At 31.4% G+C, this 16,278-nt stretch overlaps 2 protein-coding genes across 2 annotated transcripts; both read right to left on the bottom strand.

Annotated features, from left to right (window-relative positions):
- Window positions 1-3,863: 3,863 nt before the first annotated feature.
- Window positions 3,864-8,655, bottom strand: HELRODRAFT_108482 (hypothetical protein; the record flags this gene model as incomplete). The annotated part of the gene is made up of 8 exons (XM_009032291.1): window positions 3,864-4,238; window positions 4,667-4,829; window positions 6,052-6,104; window positions 6,286-6,375; window positions 6,785-6,895; window positions 7,032-7,168; window positions 7,325-7,436; window positions 8,550-8,655. Coding segments are annotated over 8 exons (868 nt in total), but the record flags the coding sequence as incomplete, so codon positions are not given.
- Window positions 8,656-9,667: 1,012 nt separating this feature from the next.
- On the bottom strand, window positions 9,668-15,545 carry HELRODRAFT_96384 (hypothetical protein). Its single transcript, XM_009032290.1, has 8 exons — window positions 15,359-15,545; window positions 12,807-12,913; window positions 12,506-12,642; window positions 12,247-12,357; window positions 11,773-11,862; window positions 11,576-11,628; window positions 10,939-11,101; window positions 9,668-10,159 (listed from the first exon to the last, which is right to left on the bottom strand). The coding sequence occupies exons 1-8, from the start codon at window positions 15,475-15,477 to the stop codon at window positions 10,064-10,066; spliced, it is 876 nt and encodes a 291-aa protein (XP_009030538.1). The 5' UTR covers window positions 15,478-15,545; the 3' UTR covers window positions 9,668-10,063.
- Between the last annotated feature and the right edge of the window lie 733 nt (window positions 15,546-16,278).

The following is a 16,278-nucleotide window of genomic DNA, read 5'->3' as shown; positions in this document are numbered from 1 at the left end:
TTAAAAACATCTTAACTTGTTTACCCAAGTTCGCCCAAGCTCCTATTAAAAACATCTTAACTTGCCTTCTACTACAATTTCTTGTTATTTGAACCAAAACTTCTTGTTATCAATACTTCTTTAGTTTTATCTAGGATTGATTATTGTAACTCGCTCTACTATGGTCTTCCTGATTCTACAATCTATCCCTTAAGTAAAGCTTTCAACTCTGCTGCTCGTCTGGTTGCTCGTGCCTTTAAGTTTCCTCATATATCTTCACATCTTGTTCTTTAGCACTAGCTGCCTATAAATTATGAAATAATTTTTAAAATTTGCACATAACTGTATAAGTCTCAATCTAAATTATTTCCTAAGTAGATAAATCTAAACGCCCGGTTTACGATCGTCCTCTTGTTCTCACTTTTTCTGAACTATTGTGCTAAATCTGCGTTCGTTTTTTCTGGTTCTTTTCTTTGGAAGAGACTTTCTTCCTACTTCCTTCCTACCTCCTCCTATAACTACTTCTCCATCACTTACGAAGTTCCGAGTGGATCTCAAGACCTATCTGTTTGCAAAATTTACTGAGGAGCACTGTTGAGCATTGCGGAAATAGCGCTTTACAAAAAAATTGATTGATTGATTGAATGATTGATTGATTGATTGGTTGGCTGGCTGGCTGGCTGGCTGACTGACTGACTGACTGACTGACTGACTGACTGACTGACTGACTGACTGACTGACTGACTGACTGACTGACTGACTGACTGACTGACTGACTGACTGACTGACTGACTGACTGACTGACTGACTGACTGACTGACTGACTGACTGACTGACTGACTGACTGACTGACTGACTGACTGACTGACTGACTGACTGACTGACTGACTGACTGACTGACTGACTGACTGACTGACTGACTGACTGACTGACTGGTTGATTGATTGATTGATTGAAATACATTCAATCAATTCCTTTAAATCTTTCAAATCAACTTTCAAATTTGTTATGGTCAACCTTATTGTTTCTTTTTATTCACAATTTTTTTGAGCTCAGCACCATTATTTACGACAAAAAGTAAAAACATCTCAACTTTGTTTTCAGTTTGCTCAGTTAATAATCATCATCGTAATCGTCTCTCATCTTTTTTTCAATCTACAGATTGCTGAAACAAATTTGTGTCAATAGCCCCTACTACGTTAAACTTTTCTCCCCATTATCAAGATCCGCTCCTGAGTTCATCTCTTGCCATTTGTCAATTATTTGACTTTCTAAGATGTGTGTATACTGTTTACTGATACATACATGTCTATCCAAAAAGAATAAAATTCTAATTTAGATTTTCTAGAATGAGAGCTATTGTGCATGACGACGTGACAGCCAAAATTTCAATTTTCTCCATCATTTAATATTTTGATTATTCTGATTTTTGTTTGAAGAAAAGACAATCAATCTAACCAAAGAATACCCGAGGATAACACAAGGAATATCCACATAATCTTTTCTAATCTTCCCAACGTGGTCAATGACATCATCAACAAAAATTGAGAAATCCTTTATGTACAATCTTTCTCCTTCACTTTTACCGTGTCCAGCTTTTCAACAAAAATTAAATTTTCATAAACGAAGCTCTATTTCTATTTAACTTGTTTAACTGACAAATAATCAGCACAACACTATGCTTGTCTTTTTTATGGCTTATAATAATTATTAAATAAAAATAAAATGAGTGACTTAACATTACCGTGATCGTGTGCGAAGACGTAATTATTATTCTGAGCGAGCTTGGTGGCCAACTCATCAAAACGTTGGCAGTGCTCCCACAGTTGTTCCGTGTGCTAAAAATATCAAATGCATGAGAAAATTTTGAAAAGTACCATCTGTCTCAGAGATTTTGAAAGTAAAGTGTTTGAAAATAAAAAAAAAAAAAAAACAATTTAAAAAACATTGCGAGAGTTGAATATTCAAGCAAGAAACAAACAATATTAATTTATATAAATAATATTCATGTATATTCAACATTATTTATATTATTAACGCATAATAAAACTAAAACACTTCACCTAATTTTTTTCTTATTCACGCCATTTAAAATTTTCCTTGTTAGTTTTTTGCTATATTCTCAATAACTTGTCATTGAAGCATTGCATTTTGATCTAATCACAATTAAACGTAAGTTGAAATTACGCAGAAAAGAGAACGTACAATCCAAAGTTAAATGATAAACAGATCGAATAATAATCCATCATAAAAATTAATCATCCAAACTTTAAACCAAATTTAGCTACAACGAAGGCTAAATTTGGAAGCAAAACTCAATGAAAATGGAGGAAAATTAATTGCGACCGGCGATCAATAAAGGACCATTGTTTAAAATGAGAATATAATAACATGTGAATAAGATAACCAATTAAGAGTAGAAAAAATAATAATTATATTTTTATTATTATTATTATTATTATTGTTATTATTATATGATAATCGTAACTTTATATCTAGTTACTTGGGTTTTCGATTCGGATCATGGATAGGCATCCAATATTTGCAAAATAACTTATGACCGTGTTTGCTTCCGAACTCATCTTCTTTTACTGAGATATCTTTCATATTTTTGTCTGTGATTTCTTTAAAATTAAATAAAATATAATAAAACGCAGACATCGACCTTATACATGTGCATGTATATACATGCATGTATGTATGCATGCATGCATGCATGTATGCGTGTATGTTTAAGCGTGTGTGCGTGTGTGTGCGTGTGTGTGGTGTGTGTGTGTGTGTGGTGTGTGTGTGATGTGTGTGTGTTGAGTTTACACAATTTGATCACACCGAACACAGCTAGTGCATGTTTACTGTGATACAGGAAATCGCAAATTACATAGCTTATATACGGCATAAAATAATATAAATCGTTGGTGATAATAATAACAAATATGAAAAAACAACAATATAAATATAATAATAATAAAGATAAGAGCATAATAATGATATTAATATCATGATTTTGGGCGTTCAAACATAGAATATTCATATACTTAGACTAAGAACACTGAATAAATACTAATCTGAACATTATAGATGAGTGATATACAAATATATTTAACAAAATTTAATCTAACCAATCTATCCAAAATGATGATGGAAAATAGCAGGTATATTAAAATAAGTCCAGAATATAAGATGCGTGTCTCGAGATAAGGACATGTTTTCTGAGCTATGGATACATTCTGCTTTCGTTTAAAATCTTAAATGCATTCAAATTCATTTCATTTACCATTTTCGACACAAAATTTTATTTGATTGCTAAAAATTTAACCCTTGGCAACCTTGCAACCAATTGAAAATTATGCTAGGTCAATAAATAACCATTGAAATGATGGCATGGATGTTACGCTTGTGTTACCTGTCAGTGTTTTAGACATGGAGAAAACAAAATTCTTAAGTATTGTTGTGCCAATACTAATAATCATTCTTTCTTTTAATCGTTCCTTTTAGCTAAGCGTTTTTACCGGCAAAACAGTTGATGTTAGTGAAAATATTTCTGTGTGGACCACACAAATTATAACTTATGCATGCATTTGCAAAAAATTCTAACGAAGAACTTGTTCAAAGTTTTTCTCAAAGTCTGAACCAAAAGACAGCATTAAGTACCCACTGGACTTAATTGAAAATGGAAAATTGGTTTCATCCCACAATGATTCTTTATATTTTATAAAAAATTTCAAGATCACCACCAGAGATCAATTTCCTACTAGTTAAAAAAATGCAATTCTTTGAAACTGTATTTCAAGACCCATTCTCAGTGAAATTGCAATAATCAAAATCACATGGAGTCGTAACGATAATTTAACAACTTTACAGGCTTCAAAGAGACATTCTATCTGTACGTTTGGAATTTTTTTTTCAATAACTCGATATGAAATTCAATATAATAAATTTAATATCATAGCTGCAATAAAAACGTCAGCAAACATATTTAAAACTCATAGTCTGAATATGAAACAGGTAAAAATATAAAGCAACAAGTTAATACAACAATATAAATAATTTCTTTTCTACACTAGAGTCTAAAAATAAAGTAAAAAACAAAATATAAAAGCCTATATAACATAAAAAATATCGAGTAGTTTGAAACAATAAATTTCAGATTGGAAATATGGAGATCATCTGTTTTCGATCCAGTCAACAACATCCTTGATCGCTTGCTTTCCCTGGCCATCAATCTCCCACAAAACTTCATGATAGCATCCTTCATATATCTACATTCATTTCAAAATTTGCAAAATTGTTAATACAATAAATAGCGCGTGTATATGTACCAATACTCGCTGCTTATTAAAAACACTGAAATAAAACACTGGTCAAATGATTTAATCATACAACTACTTAGTAATATATATCTATAGATTTAACAAATTTAACAATGACAAAAAGTCGCCTGTCTCCGAACCCAAACTTAAGAACAAAATTAATTTGTAGCATAAATTTGACTTCATTATAAATGACTAACGATAAAAATGTTGGCAAGATAGTCTCTAGAAACAAAATTATCTGATGTAATGAGGTAGATGTTCTAAATAAAGTCTTACTTTCATTTTTTAAAAAATCATTACGCTTCTTATTTGAATTCACTATTTAGCAGTTATAGTATTTGACTTTTGATGTTTCTGATAAAAACACCACAGACCTTAAAAGTCTTGTCTTCACTGCTGGTATTTGCATGCATCATCTTCGATCCTTCAATGCTACACAACTGGTCGGCAGAACCGTGCAGCAGCAAGTATGGAGTTTTTATTTCTCTAAACCTCGTCTGCACTTCTTCCATGGCGGCCATAATGCAGCTGAACCATCTACACGGAAGATTATTTTTGTTGTATCATATCATAAAAAAGTAAACTTTAAGTTGAAAATTCGGTAAAGAAATTGTAACACTTAAGTTATACAAAATCTATAAATTTTTGTTTAGTCTGAATACGTTATGACTACATTTATATCTTCATGTTTTTTTTTATAAAAGAACGACAAAAATACAATAAACATTGGCTGTTGTAACATGCTAGCTGGCATATACAACAACAACAACAACACACGTTTAGACGACATTTTCCCCGAAATCGGGGGTTGCCGTTTGGCTACCTATGATGAAACCGAAATACCCCTCGACGCCATCCACATCTGTCACTCGCCTCAGTATCACGCAACCCCGCTTTCACCCTGTCCTTCTCCACCTGCTCTCTCCATCCCAATCGCGGACGACCCCTTCCTACCACTCCTTCAACCTCGAACTCCAACGCTCGCCTAATCCCGACCCTTTCATCCCTTCTCAACACATGTCCATACCACCGCAATCTCGATCTCCTTCATACAGCTGCATCACAGCTTTAACAAGTCTCTCATTCACTCCTTTCTTCCTCAACGCCCATTCAATGACCTTCCTCGGTATTCGATCAAAAGCCTTTTCTAGATCCACAAAACACATGTACAATCTTCGTTTCTTCTTTCTATAATTCTCCTGCAACATTCTCACTATGAACAACGCATCCACCGTTCCCCTACCAGGCATAAACCCACACTGCATTTCATTAACTGTCACCATATTTCTCAACCTCCTCTCAAGCACCCTCTCCACTACCTTCATTCCGTGCTCTAGCAATTTCACACCCCTATATGACCCACAATCTCTCACATCTCCTTCGCAACGGCATATACACAATCTCTCACATCTCCTTATACAACGGCACCAACACACTGTGTCGCCAATCCTCAGGTATACATCCAACATACTGTTAGCAATTCTCATCATAACTTCAATTCCTATCACCCCACTCACTAGCTGGCATATAATCACACATTATTATTTTATAACTAATAACAGACTGCCTTACTCTGTACATTGAAAATAAAATTGATGAGAAGAATTGATAAGACACCTGAGGACAAATATCCATCAATTATTAGTATTAGAACTATCTAGGTGGTTTAGACCGAAAATGGACATTCACAAAGTGCTATGTTATAAACAGCATTGAATGAACAGTACAAAAATAAATATTCTGTCAATAAAATGGTTACTTGGCTTTTATTCCACCATGCCAGACCAATTGATCTTCGTTGTAGTAGTATACCTAAAGAATTATGTGGTGAACTTTGTTAACAAATATTTCCAATAATATTTCGTTGTTTGGTGCAACTTTCATTCACAAAATTTTTAACAAAAAGATTCGCTTCTAGATAAAAAAGACATATGTCTTCAACAAATTAAACTTGATAAAAAAATTGTAAAAAAAAAACATGCTGATAACTCACCACTTTTTCATCTCTACAAATAACTTCAGAACCTACTGATGCAAATTCATACTGGGGCCATATCATAGCAACAGCTTTAGCTAGAAAAGTCTGCAGGGACAAAATAATTTTTAAAGTGCTCATCATGGTTTGAGTCCACTACAACACAATGATTCATGCAAAAAGATGAGCTTTTTAATTGACACAAAAATCATGTTACCATTGTAAAAAAAGTTAAAAGTGAAACAAAAAATACATTTGAACGACAGAACCAATATAAATGATTAATAAACGAATTTAAACCAGCAGTCAGCACGTTGGTGCATGTTTATATTGCCCTGTTTTGCGCTGTTGCTATTACCTGCTCAACGGATCGAATGCTGATCAGATAGTTCGAATGTTATCCGTCCAAAACTCAAACTATCAAAGCCTTCAGGAGATCATGAATGTTGCAACAAATCTTAAATGATAAATGAAAAAATATGAACATTACAACAGATCATATATGAAAAATGAATACTTTGAGAGGAGTTACAATATTGCTGTCATGCGTGATGGCTGGGCCCGACAAAACAATTCCCTTAAGCAGGTCAGGTGCTCTAAGTGTGGTCAGAATAGTAATCAATCCACCCTATGAAAAACATTAACAAATAAAAAAGAACATTATTCGAAAGCAAAGCTATCAAATCTTAACGTGTTAATAACAATTATGCAAATTCAATCATGTATTGATCAATTCGATGATCGGAAAAAATCAAACAGCTAACCATGGAATGACCGAACATGAAACATGGAACTCCAGGATGCTCCTTTTTCAACATCTCAATATGTTTTATAACATCATCAACATAAATAGAGAAGTCAGTGACATGCACTCGATCACCTTCACTTCTGCCATGTCCCACTGGTGAAATCAATGAAGTAATTTGAAACAAAATTACTGATATGAGGCAAAACAATAGAGAGCATCTAATAAGTTATAGAGCTTTTTCAATTTTGAGTTTAAAAAAACGTAGGCACAAAGCTAACTAATGTAACTAAATATATACTCCATATTTACCATGGTCATGTGCATAAACAAAATTATCGTGCTGAGCTAATGGCACGGCTAAATCGTCGTAACGCTGGCAGTGTTCAGCAAGCCCATGACTTATGAAGATCAAACGCCTGGGATTAAATTAATTCATTGTTGAACATAGATCATATATTTTAAGTAAAGCTTTTAATAAGTAGGAAATAAATGTAAAAAAGGTTTTTTTTATGTAAAATAAGTGTTAAAAAAATAAGAATTAAAATTGAAGCCAACAATTTGTTGCTTATATATTTTATTGTTTATCCTGTTACTTATTTTAGTCTCTTGTAATCTCAAAATTTAATCTCGAATAACGCAATCCTGATTAAATTTTATCCAGACAACAAATAATTCCATATGTATGTAGTATTTTTATCTTTTTATGTGTAACAATAAATTTGAGATTAGAGTTTCTTGGAAGCCTGTGTCTTCTTCCTAATGGATGTTACACACATGTATTTTGAAACGTAAGTTTATTACACAAAAGTGGCAGAAATACTTTCTTGGGTCACATTTCATTTTAATTTAATTTTAAAGCAATGAATATCATACAGGATCTTTCAATGTAACATTGTAAGATCCTGTTTTATCTTGGAGGCCTACTTGTCCTAATGAATGTTACATATTTGGAAGTTAATTTCAAACTACGTAACGTTTGTGGAACGGATAAACCACAATTACTAATATATTTTTAAATTTCCAACCGAACAATACACATATATATATTATATATATATTATATATATATTATATATTATTATTATTAAATATTATTATACATATATATATCATTATATTAATAATGATATATATATATATATATACATATATATACGTCCAACCTCGAGGAACTGGGTCTTTGGACGCTAAACGAAGATTGATTGATAGATATAATATATATATAAAATATATATTATATATATAATCTATAATGATATAATATATTATATAATAATATATATAACAGTTCATAAGTCATATAATAATACATCGTTGACAAGATAATACACATATAATATAGAAAGATTGCATGCTTTACATTACACCAAGTGAAGCAATAAAATTTTCAACATGAAGCAGTGGGATTTTCTCTCTCTTTCTCACGATCTCACCGCTCATAATATATAGGTCGGTCATTGAAAAGGCTTTGTTCAGTAACAGTTTTTTCATCGTTAACAAGGTTAAACTTCCTGTTTGGGAAGGCTTACTTTGGTTTGTCATCCGACGATCTCCAAAATTTACAAAACAATTGGTGTCCGTGATCGCTGGTCAGTGTAGAATCTCTGCAACACACCAGAGCTTCAACCGGTCCCGCCATCTTTGCACTGATTACTTAAAAGGTTAAGATCTAAAATCTAAAACTAAAAAACAGATCATAAATAAGCAATCAAGATTTTTATTTTGAGATTTTTAAATTTTTTTATTTTCAGTTCTAATATATTATTTTATTTCATAAATATATATAAATTTGTGAGCATGTATATTAATTTGTATTTAAATAAAATCAAAAATGTTTTTTTTGTCTCGTTATTTTGGGCCTATTAAATTGGCGTTTTTTTTTTTCGTTATGAGCATTTTGGGTGTTTCGATTCGTAGGCGATGGTGATTTAAATTTTCTGATGGCTGTGGTCATCGAAAGTCGACAACCATTTTGTTGTAATTTCTTGAAATGTTAACCAAGTTTTGTTTTTTTGTAATAATTGGTACAAAATTGTGTGAAAAGCTAAAAAACGAAGCCGAATAATCTCAGATTTTAGCTCCCCATCAAGTTGTATATATCAGCCCGTAATAGGACGTTTTTTCATCTATTGGTATTCAAGTATTAGAAGAAAATAAGCTTATAATTTACGCTTAGACCTTGTGTTTCTAATTTCAACCGATTTTAAAATAGAGTAGAGCATTTTTAATGTTTTTTAATATACACATTTGGTTTAACTATAATGGATATGGGGGAAAATATATAATGGATATGGGGGAAAATACCTGCAAAACTGATGCAATTAACAGGCAGTAAATTCGTATTAAGAAGTATCAAATGTATTGATCTATAAAATAAAAATTTGGCTTTCCATCTGCCAACCTGGCTTTCTCAATTAGGTTGAATGAACCTGAAAGGTAAAATATCTGACGTTGGCTAAGAAGTCAAACAATGTGGACCGATCATTCTACTATCGTCGTTGTATGTATGTTTCTTTCGTCATATTTTACACTCGTACATACGCCGCTTCGAGAAATTAATTTTCTTCGACGTGAAAATAAGAGCTTATTAAGTGTGCATCAAAATTAAAAAAAAAACAAATCTCGATTCTCAATGGATTTGGAAAGATTTAACTGTAATAATATTTTTATTCGAGAACAAACATTAGGTTCCAATTCTATACGTTTTTTAACATCTTAAATTGTATGAATAAACGTTTTCTATCAGTTTCTTCTAAAAATACGACATGAATATGGATATCAAAAATTAACTTCGTTGTAAAAATCGAAAACGTCAAAAGATAAATAAATCCTTAAATCCACACTGAGTATTAATAGAAAAAAAGAAAGTGTAAAATAAAGCAATGTGAAATATAGATGGCACGGCGTTACAAATAAATATCCTTTTTTTACATTTGAAAGTCAAAAATAAAATGTAAAATTAATAGAAAAAATAAGACATGCATAATAGAAATAATATCGAGTACTTTGCTCTTTAAATAATTAAGTTTAGATGTAAAATATAGACTACTATCTCTTGTTGATCCAGTCCACGATGTCACTGACCGCTTGCTCTCCCTGGCCATCAATCTCCCAAATGACCTCATGATAGCAGCTTTCATATATCTATATTAAATTTGTAATTTTGTACATATATATAAAATGTGGTGATTGAGACAGTTAATTTTTTTTGCTACTTATTCCTACATTTCATACTTTACCGAAAGCCAAATTTTCGCCCACAAAGGCTGTAATATTTGTAGCACACGACGTATAAACATAGCGGGCAGTAGATACCCTTCAAGTTTCGGACAGGTGGTATTCAAGTTTGAACCAGCTCAATGCATTAAAACAACGTGATACATGGCGCTTTTATCGTCTGATCAACTTATAATTTATATATATCTGGTTTGTTGACAAATGTTAGCATATTTTTGCTAATCACATACATTTGATATGTTCTATATATCTACATAATAAGTCTTGAATATTAGTTACAAAGTGATTTTCAGTTTCTTTGGTATTAGGAAAAATCTCAATTTAGGAGCGAATTAGTGCAGTCTATGACTGCACTAATTGTTCATAATAAACGAATTTATGACGACAACTTTATTGGATGCAAATTGAACCAGCATACAATAATAAAAACTCAATCAGCGTTGAAAAATTTTGTGCAAATGTGCGTTATGTGAACAGATTACCTGAAAAATTAAATAGATTTTTTTTGAAAGCCTAAGGTTAAACAAATTTAAAAGTTGGATCACAGCAGTTGCTGAAACGACTGAACCTTTCTTCAGTAGGTAAACAACCAACTGATGTGATATGATTTTTAAATAATAGTCTAGCGTTTACGTCGCGTGCTTGATTGATTTTTTATAGATATACTAAAATAATTGTACACGAACCTTGAAAGTCTTGTCCTCACTGCTGGTATTTGCATGCATCATCTCCGACCCTTCAATGCTGCATATTTGGTCGGCCGAACCGTGCAACAGCAAATATGGAACTTTTATTTCTTTAAATCTCTTTCGAATTTCTGCCATGGCAGCCATAATGCAACAACACCATCTATGAAGAAGTATCAATTATTATATTAGTTATATCAAAATTTACTAATCCTTCTACTATAGCGTATTAAATAATCTAACAAGAGCTCTATAATTTAGTTGAAAATGGTTAAGGAGTTACGGCTACATAACAAATCCTACGCTGAAATGTATCATTTATATAATAAAAATTAAATTTTTTTTAGAAACTTTCAATGCAGCGTGAATGAATTAGCACAATTTTTATGTTTATATTTTTTCTTATGACGTGACAAAAAAAAATTCATGAACGTCAGCCGTCGTAACGCTCTTACTGATATGACAATCAACAAACTGCTTAACTCCAATTGACACACTCTCATGAAAAACCTTTTAATGATAACATATATTATAAAAAGTTTTGATAAATTTACATAATTCAACCAAAAAATACATTCTGCAATATGATACTTTATAAATAGAACTATGTAAATATAAAAATTATTCAAATAATTACTTGGCTTTTATTCCTCCGTGCCAGACCAAGGGATCTTCTTCATAATTTTTTACCTTAAAAAATATTGATACGTTAAACTTGGTTAACAAACAAATATTTTAAAATTTATTATGGTGCAACGTTTATCCAAAATGTTTTAAGTCAATCCAAATAAAAGCAGTAGGGTTGAAATATTTCAACAAACTTTGACAACTTACCACATTTTTATTCCTGCAAATAACTTCAGAACTAATCGTTGCAATTTCATAATGAGGTAACAGAGTTGCAGTAACTTTAGCTAGAAAAATCTGCAACAAAAGATATTTTCAGGTTTTTAAAATTTTCACCCTGTTTTGAGTTTTCTACAATCAGCTTAAAAAACATTTAGTATTTATAAAATAAATGTCAATTTTTATTGAAATAAATCTGAATGTTGCGATAGAAGCAAATTATTACTATAAGCACTGGTAAAGCGCGCGCAGAATGAGTGCCACGTTTTATTTGTTGTTACTGCTCGTTCATATGGTTTAGGTGTAGTCTGTTCAATACTCGCACTATCATAGCTTGAGGTCATAAATGGGCACTATCCACATAATAATGTTGCAACAAACTCTACATCATAATGTTGTAACAAATCCAAGAGAATGATTGATTTAAGTGTTGCAACTGATTCCAAAAGCAAAAATGGATACTTTGAAAGGTGTAGCAGCTTCCTTGTTAGGTACGATACCTGGTCCAGACAGGATTATTCCACTGAACAGATCAGGTGCTCTGAGTGTGGTCAGGATAGTTATTAGCCCTCCCTACAAACAAGAAAACGACTTCAACTAATAAAGGAATTACTCGAATGAAATGTAATAAAAAAGCATTGAAGTGTTTAAAACTATCTAACTAATCCTATAAATAACACAATAATGAATCAGATGATCGGGAAAAAATCGGTCAGCTAACCATGGAATGGCCGAACATGAAACATGGAATTCCAGGATGCTCCTTTTTCACCATCTCAATATGGTTTATAACATCATCAACGTAAATAGAGAAGTTAGTAACGTGCACTCGATCACCTTCACTTTTGCCATGTCCCACTGGTGAAATCAACAAATTAATTTTGAACGAAATTTAATTTTGCGGAGTTATTGACTAAAAATTAAAAAAAATATATTCAACAGGTTATTGAATTTAATTAATTTTGTTTTTTGGGAATATATGCACAAAAATAATTAATGTAATAAACATGTTTCCTATTTACCATGGTCGTGTGAAAAAACAAAATTATTGTTTTGAACTAAGGTCATGGCAAAATCATTGTAACGCTGGCAGTGCTCCCCAAATCCATGGCTTATAAAGATCAAATGTCTGGAATGAAATTATTTCATAGTTGTATATAAATTCTTTTTTAAAATAACCTTTATTAAATATGATAAAATGTGAAAAAATTGTTTAATTATTAAAGAACGGAAATATATAGTGGAAATAAATTGGATATCTGAATATTCGTTTGCTGCATCAAGCAAACAACAAAACTAAACAATTAATTGTAAATTGAAATCAAAGCTAAAACATGAAGTGTTTGAAAGTCGGGAAATGAACTGCCTGCCAAGTAGCACACAAAAAATGCAAATACCATTTCATTTTCATACTTCAACTACCATATACCCTAGTAGAAAATCTTTAACACTGTAAACGTGGACAAACGAAAACTGGCTTGGTGCCGTTAGGTGCGACTCCTTATTATCGAAAGTCATGAGTAAAGAAGAGAAGGAGCTGAACAATGTAAAGAATTGACCAGGTCTGTCTTTGAATGTTCTGCTTTAGTAAACTGTTTAACAGCGGCATGCCTTAAACATCGGCATTTCATGTTGTATTGCTACCCCGATTCTACATATCTCTCAAGTCTTTCTGGTTCGAATGTTGAAAGTTGGAGATCGAAAAAGTAGATAATAATAAATAAATTATAATTGTGAAAACCAATTATACAAATGTTATTTTGAAAAAATTAAACGTAAAATTATTATCGACTGTAGGCAGCGTAACAAAACAAGTCATAAACCATTCACAAACTGAAAAAAATTATAATTGCTTCCATAAATGTGTAGCAAAAATTATATCCAGCAAATGTATATTCAAATATATAAGCTAGTAATGTATGTGCATGTGTGTTTGAGTATGCGTGAGTACACTTGAGTGTGTTTGTACGAAGCAGTTTCAATCAACGATACATGCATCAAATGTAAATGTGAAAGAAAAACTTAACGATCTTATTTTTTTTATCTATTGAGTTTTGCCTTGACTAAACAGTCTCTTGTTAATAGTTACAAGGACTTACAAAATTTAGCTTGATTAAATAAACATATAAGCTATATTCGTTACAATCCGCCATCAATCAATCAATCAACCAATCAATCAATCTTCGTTTTGCGTCCAGAGACCCGGTTCCACGAGGTAGGACGTCATCAATCCGACATCAGTCTAATAATGTTAAAGAAATTAATAATAAGCAGGGTTTTGAGTCAAAGATTCATAATTTGTTTTATACAGTTTAATTCAATGGTTTAGTGACCGTAAGATGTGCTTTGGGCGTTTTTTCATTTGCGCCGATTCGCTGAAATTTTTACAACTTTGAAGTCTATAGAACAAAGGTTTTTATATGAATTGTTCAAATTTATTCTACATAAACAACTGTATCATGATCAACCATATAAAAAGTAAGGTGTGGTTCCCAAGTTCAACACTCCAGTTGACATTGCATGAGTCACATAAGCCAGTTGATTCAACTATGTACTTCAAAAAATTTCCAAATCTATATTACTAATAGATGGACGTGAAGATCAAGCCTTGGATTGTATCGTAATCAACTATAATCAACTATATAGTATAGTATAACATCACATATGACATAATATATCAACTATAATAGGTGGGGTGCTATCATTAACATTAAATGACCGCTGCACAAAAACAATCTGTATGTATGCAGTTAAACTGCACTCCTCAATGAATTCAGTATTTAGAATTCAGTTTTAAACTATATCGTCAAAACATGTAATAGATGACGACAAACAATTTTGAATAAAAACTATTGTAAAATGAAATAAGAATTGGAACATTCAAATACAAATTTATCAAAACTAACGATAAAAGATTTAAAAAGTGTATGAGAGTAGTGGGCTTGCCAATGTCAGGTAAGCAAAAATTCATCTCATTTGTTAAACGATACGCTCGTTGTTATTAATGATGTTTTTCACATATGATAAACTGAAACAGATGGTGGTGTATTTGAGACAATAATGTACAATCATGTGTACGTCGTGTGAAAAGGATAAACAGCCTTTGTGGCGAAGATGGCTGCTTCATTTCATTGGTTGAAGATATGAAGAACATAATAAAGATAAATAGATTATATATATCTGTAACATTGTAAGTGGTTCTGCGTATGTCAGAGCTGCAATAATAAAGACTAATAAAAAAAAAATCCTAAAATCATTTGACAGGCATATAAAAATAAAATTTTTATAGGTACGTCACAAACGAAATGCCTAATTTAAAACAAGGAAAATAATTTAAACATTAAAATGCAAATGGAAATACCTATTCTGAAATACGGAATAAAGAAGCGAAGAAAATGCTGTAATGAAATGATTATTAATAACTACTGAAACGTTCTTATTAGATTGAAATTTGGAATATAGACGCTGTTAAATGAGGAAAGACTACAGAATGGTAACATTTAAACAATCTTACGCGAAAACCTAATAATTTTATTGTTGACGGGGTAAACATTTTAGAGATTAAAATTCTTACTTTGGCTTGTCATTTGCCTTCGATTTCCAATATTTACAAAACAACTGGTGTCCATGTTTGCTGGTCAGTGCACCTTCCTTGCAATTCACCGCAGACACGTCTCCAGCCTTTTCTGCCATCTTCACAGCACCTTCTAAGGTTAGGAACTAATAGCAACCAGCCTGAGAACTCAAGGTGCAGGCATACGTACCGCTGACAATTTTAAATAAAAAACCTAAACTGCATGTTATAATACCATATCTGTGTTAAGTGTCTTATTCATGCACGGAATAAACGTTTGTAAGCATGGTATTAATACTATAAGTATTTGTCATGTATCTAATTATAAATATATATATTTGTATACAGTTAACGCCATGTATATATATACACACAAATATATATTTATATATAATATTAATCATATTTAGAATATAATATATACATATATGATAGATATGGAATAAATAAATATTTAATATATATATATATATATATTAATATATATGTATATATATATATATATTATTTAATCTATTTCATTGTATAATTTATTACAAGTTTCTATCTTTCTCTCTCTCTCTCTCTCTTTAGTCTTTCTCTCTCTCTCTTTCTCTCGTTCTATTTATGAATGTTCTTCATATGGCGAGTGTAACTCAGAAAGACACAATAGAAAAATACATCTTACTACACAAATGTCCTTATCATGTATGATAAGCCGTGAAGAATAATAAATCTAATAAACTCCAGAAAACAATGTGTTACGTTCACTGAGCCATGAAATCATTCAATAATATATTTTATAAAACATATTTTCCATTTAGTTGTATGTGTTGGGTTTCAGTCAAAATAAAAATACAATGGATAAAACAATAAAATTTGTCTTGAATTCAAAACGAATGCAATTGATTGTCAAATAATTCAAATAGTTTCAAAATTTG

This window comes from Helobdella robusta, assembly GCF_000326865.2.
Source record: "Helobdella robusta unplaced genomic scaffold HELROscaffold_8, whole genome shotgun sequence".
NCBI lineage: Eukaryota > Metazoa > Annelida > Clitellata > Rhynchobdellida > Glossiphoniidae > Helobdella > Helobdella robusta.
The sequence above is the reverse complement of the archived record's forward strand: the minus strand, read 5'-3'. Positions and strand labels throughout refer to the sequence as shown.